Source organism: Microtus ochrogaster, unplaced genomic scaffold (genome assembly GCF_000317375.1).
Source record: "Microtus ochrogaster isolate Prairie Vole_2 unplaced genomic scaffold, MicOch1.0 UNK41, whole genome shotgun sequence".
Taxonomy (NCBI): domain Eukaryota; kingdom Metazoa; phylum Chordata; class Mammalia; order Rodentia; family Cricetidae; genus Microtus; species Microtus ochrogaster.
In genome coordinates, this window is record NW_004949139.1 from 142,289 (window position 1) to 146,561 (window position 4,273).

Below are 4,273 nucleotides of genomic sequence, written 5' to 3' on the forward strand. Positions count from 1 at the left end.
GATAATAAAAATCCAGTACAATTTATATAAAGGAATACTATTTAACTGTAAGGAACAATGCAATCATGAAATTTTTAGGTAAATGAATGGAATTTGAAGGAGGCAACCCAGACACAGAAAGATAAATGTCACATGTTCTCTCTCACATCGAGTCCCCAGGTCCAAATCTTCAGAGGTAGGTATACAAGATGGAGTAACCACAGAAACTAGAAAGTGTAAAGGAGCCATAGGTGGAAATGGGGTGAAAGGGAGAATAGCAGCGTGTAGGTGACAGAAAGTTTTTATACTTCAACAAAGCTTACTTTTTTGAAGTGGAGCAAAAAAAAAAATACTGGCTTTGCTCAATTTGCCTGAATTTTACCACATCCCTGATAACTCCATTGGAGAAAATGTTTAGTTAATACTCAGAGTTTAATAAAGTAGTAGTGTGACCTCTCTGGAATGAGGGTCCAAAATTTTTTAGAAGTTATTTAAAGTGGAAATTCTGGCTACTTGGAAAACTTATTTATAGTCATTAGTTGGTCCTTTGTTTTTCCTGTAATATCTGAACACAATAGTGTTTTACAATAGTGACCAGTTAATTTCACTTCTGTTAGTAAAAGCCAATTAATGAGAATCCAAAAGAGCAGAATTCTCAATATATCTATAATCTTGACACAAAAGATTTTATGAACATATTGTTTTTTATTCTGGACTGGGAATGAAAAAGCATGGGATAAAAGCGGACTCTCTGAACGTGGCAGACAATGAGGGTTGGCTGAGAAGCCAAGGACAATGGCACTGGGTTTTGATCCTACTGCATGTACTGGCTTTGTGGGTGCCTAATCTGTTTGGATGCTCACCTTCCTAGACCTGGATGGAGGGGGGAGGACCTTGGACTTCCCACAGGGCAGGGAACCCTGACTGCTCTTTGGACTGGAGAGGGAAGGAGAGGGGAGCGGGGGAGGGGACAGGAAATGGGAGGCGGGGAGGAGGTGGAAATTTTTAATAAAATAAATAATTAAATATATAAAAACCCCACATTATGTGCTACTAGATTTGTGCAGTAGGAAGTATCCCAGGAAACATTATTCATAAATAAATCAAAAATTAATAAAATCTCAGTGAGTATGAAGAGGTCTTCTATTAACAAATTATGCTTCTTTTTCCTACCATTTCTCATAGACAAAAATCTATAAACTGGAAATCAGAAGATATCCAGGAAAAATAGAAAAGACCAATGTTAAAAAATAAGTAGAATTCTACAATTATCTTTAAGGAAATGCTTCAATAAAATCACTACCAAGAAAGAACATTATCAATTTTTTTTTTTTTTTTTGGTTTTTTCGAAACAGGGTTTCTCTGTGGCTTTGGAGCCTGTCCTGGAACTTGCTCTGTAGACCAGGCTGGCCTCGAACTCACAGAGATCCGCCTGCCTCTGCCTCCCGAGTGCTGGGATTAAAGGCGTGCGCCACCACTGCCCAGCAACATTATCAATTTTTAAACAAAGTAAACTCTTTGTGAGTAGAAAAAATGTTTTCCGCAGCATTGAACCTGTCTATAAATACAATGGGCTCTTACTGAGTTATTGTCCACATTTCTCTACTGTTATTTTTTTCCACAGCACTGCTCTGCTTTCCTAAAGACAAGAGATCCATCAATGGCTCTTTCCCTTTCTCCAGATATTAAACTCACTTACCAATATGTCTTGCGAATATCAATGCATTCATCACCATCATAGAACTTGGAGACCTGTTTTAACTTGCTTTAGCACCAACAAATGGAAAGAGACATCATTACAGAGTGCTACATTTAACAGTAATATGAAAAGATTCTTTGAACAAGAATCCCTTGAACCTAAAAGATACAAATTTTCGAAAAAAAAATAGAATTTAGAATCGTTGTTCAGATAACTGTTTTTCCATGAGTAATTTCAAGATTTAACAGATTTCTTTCTCCTCTCTTGGTTTCATCTCATTTTCTCTGCCAAAACAGTCTTTGATGACAGATACATACATACATATATACATACACACATACATGTGTGTATATATGCATATATACATATGTGTATATATATATTTGCACACACACATATATATAAGCAGCCTTTGATGATATCATCATTGCAACATGAAATATATCAATGTTTTAACAAAGCAGTCAATGACTGACTACTCATGTCATTGTAATCATGTCAGTATTAAAGATTTAAAATACTCATCTAGGAGCTGGGTAAATTCAAAGACTTATTTTGGGTTTAAATGTGCACAATTGTTCTATATTTCATAAAATTGTTAAACACTTATAACTTATATACCTATTCGTTGTCTGGAAACTGGAATATAATTTTACCTAAATTAACCCTTGTATACTATAAAGATCACTGTAGCCCTGCAAAACAACACAATGAATAGGGGTTAAAGTGTGATTTTTTTTTATTACTACATCCAAACCAATATGTACTGCCATTTCGGAGGTTACATTTATTTCAAAATTCAGCTTCAAAGTGTAGGTATTTAAATGTTGCCCTTTCTAGTTTCATGATTTTCAAGTCCTTCCACCACTCTGTACTTTTCATACACCATGGAAATTTTCTTGTCCTGTGTAGCATTAAAATAATGAAAGGTCTGTGAGGAGGACTCTAATGTGATAATGGTTATACATTTGAGACACCAGCATCATGTAGAGACAGATCTCTGGAGGGTGAGGAACAGGTTTAAGGCCTATTAATTTGATTCTTTTCACTTTGGGTTCCACTTTCTTCCTTCTTGTCTGTCACCTCCCTTCTTGCTACAAATAGGATCTCTCCCCCTCCCCCTTCTCATTCTTCTGGTGTTACACAGGTGACCAACAGATTAAGAGTTCAAAACACTTTTCTAAGGATTTTCCCTTACATTCAACTAAGATAGAAAGGTACCAAGAGATACTATGATAAGACTTTTAAAAATAATATCGCAATCTTTAATTGTCACTAATACTACTAATCAACTCCACAAATCTCAGTATCTTTCTTTTCTGGTGCATTCCAATAAATTGAAATATATATTTACATATAATATATATATATTAATACATATTTTTAGACCTTACCATTTGTTAATGTTTTCTTCCTCGATTTCTGCTGTTAAATCAGATGAGGCAATGCTAAAGTAGTTTTTAAAGAACAGGTAGTCAATACCACATAATTTTTTAAAATTGATTTTTTTGTTCAAACTAGCTATGATTACTGTTTGACATTCATGAACTTGTTAACTTTTAATAATTTAATGGGAAAAATAAAATTTAATATATCCAAAATGACAAAGGTTTAAAGACCTTTCTTTTAAATTGAAACAGTATTTCATAATGATTTACTTCAGGGTTCAGTTTTTCGATCCTTTCACCAGCATTACTGATGTTCCCATAGTTACAGGATGCAGTCAGCATGTGATCCACTTCCCTCACCAACTGCCCAGTAACCATCTCAGTTCCGTGTAACAACTATATTCTGCTGTTTTTACTCACAGAGAAGAGAAATTACCTGACACTTGTCTTTTAGTATCTACTGTATTTTACTCAACACAGTGTCATTCAGTTCCATTCATTTTATTGGAAATGGAAGAATTCCATTCCTTTTGGCTAACAATATTCCACTCTATCCATATATCACATTTTCTTCCTTCACTCATCTTTGGGTAGACACCTAGGCTCAATATATACCTTGGCTATTGAGAATAGAGCCGTAACACACATGGATATGCAAATATCTTCATTATATGTTGACTTTGTTTCCTCTGAGTCTAGGCCAAGGATCTCTTCAGATTGTCATCTTTAAACTGATATTACTGATGCTATTTCTTTAGTCTTTTATATATTCTCAGTATTGATGTCTGTGATGTGAATTGTTGAGAAACATTTCCTACCATCTATATACTGTGTCTTCACTCTTATTGTTTCATTATACAGAAGAAGCTTTAAGACTTTTTAAAATTATATTTGTGTGTGTGTGCACATGCACGCGCACGTGTGTGTGTGTGTACATGCACATGCCACAACCTGAGTGGAGATCAGGAAACAACTTGCATAAAGGAGTTTTCATCTTTAACCATGTTAAACTCAGCTTAAGCAAATGTGCTTTTACCTGCTGGAATCTTGCCCATTCCAGAAGCTTTTCATTTTTATGTTATCTTTGTCAAATTTCATGTTTGCTTCCTGTGCTTTTTGAGTCTTCCACAGATAACCATCACCTGCACCAGTATCTTAAGGTGCTTTCTCCTTCTACAGATAATCATCACCTGCACCAGTATCTTAA

General features: G+C 35.0%; 1 protein-coding gene across 1 annotated transcript in view; it reads right to left on the reverse strand.

Annotated features, from left to right (window-relative positions):
* LOC101985499 (phosphatidylinositol 3,4,5-trisphosphate 3-phosphatase TPTE2-like) overlaps positions 1-4,273 on the reverse strand; it is a gene marked incomplete at its 3' end in the record, with an annotated part of 99,014 nt that overhangs the window by 56,818 nt on the left and 37,923 nt on the right. Inside the window, exons 12-13 of the mRNA XM_013354337.1 lie at positions 3,073-3,126; positions 1,679-1,744 (exon numbers count right to left, since the gene is read on the reverse strand). Coding sequence (XP_013209791.1) covers positions 1,679-1,744; positions 3,073-3,126 — 120 coding nt within the window. The remainder of the gene's footprint in view (positions 1-1,678; positions 1,745-3,072; positions 3,127-4,273) is intronic.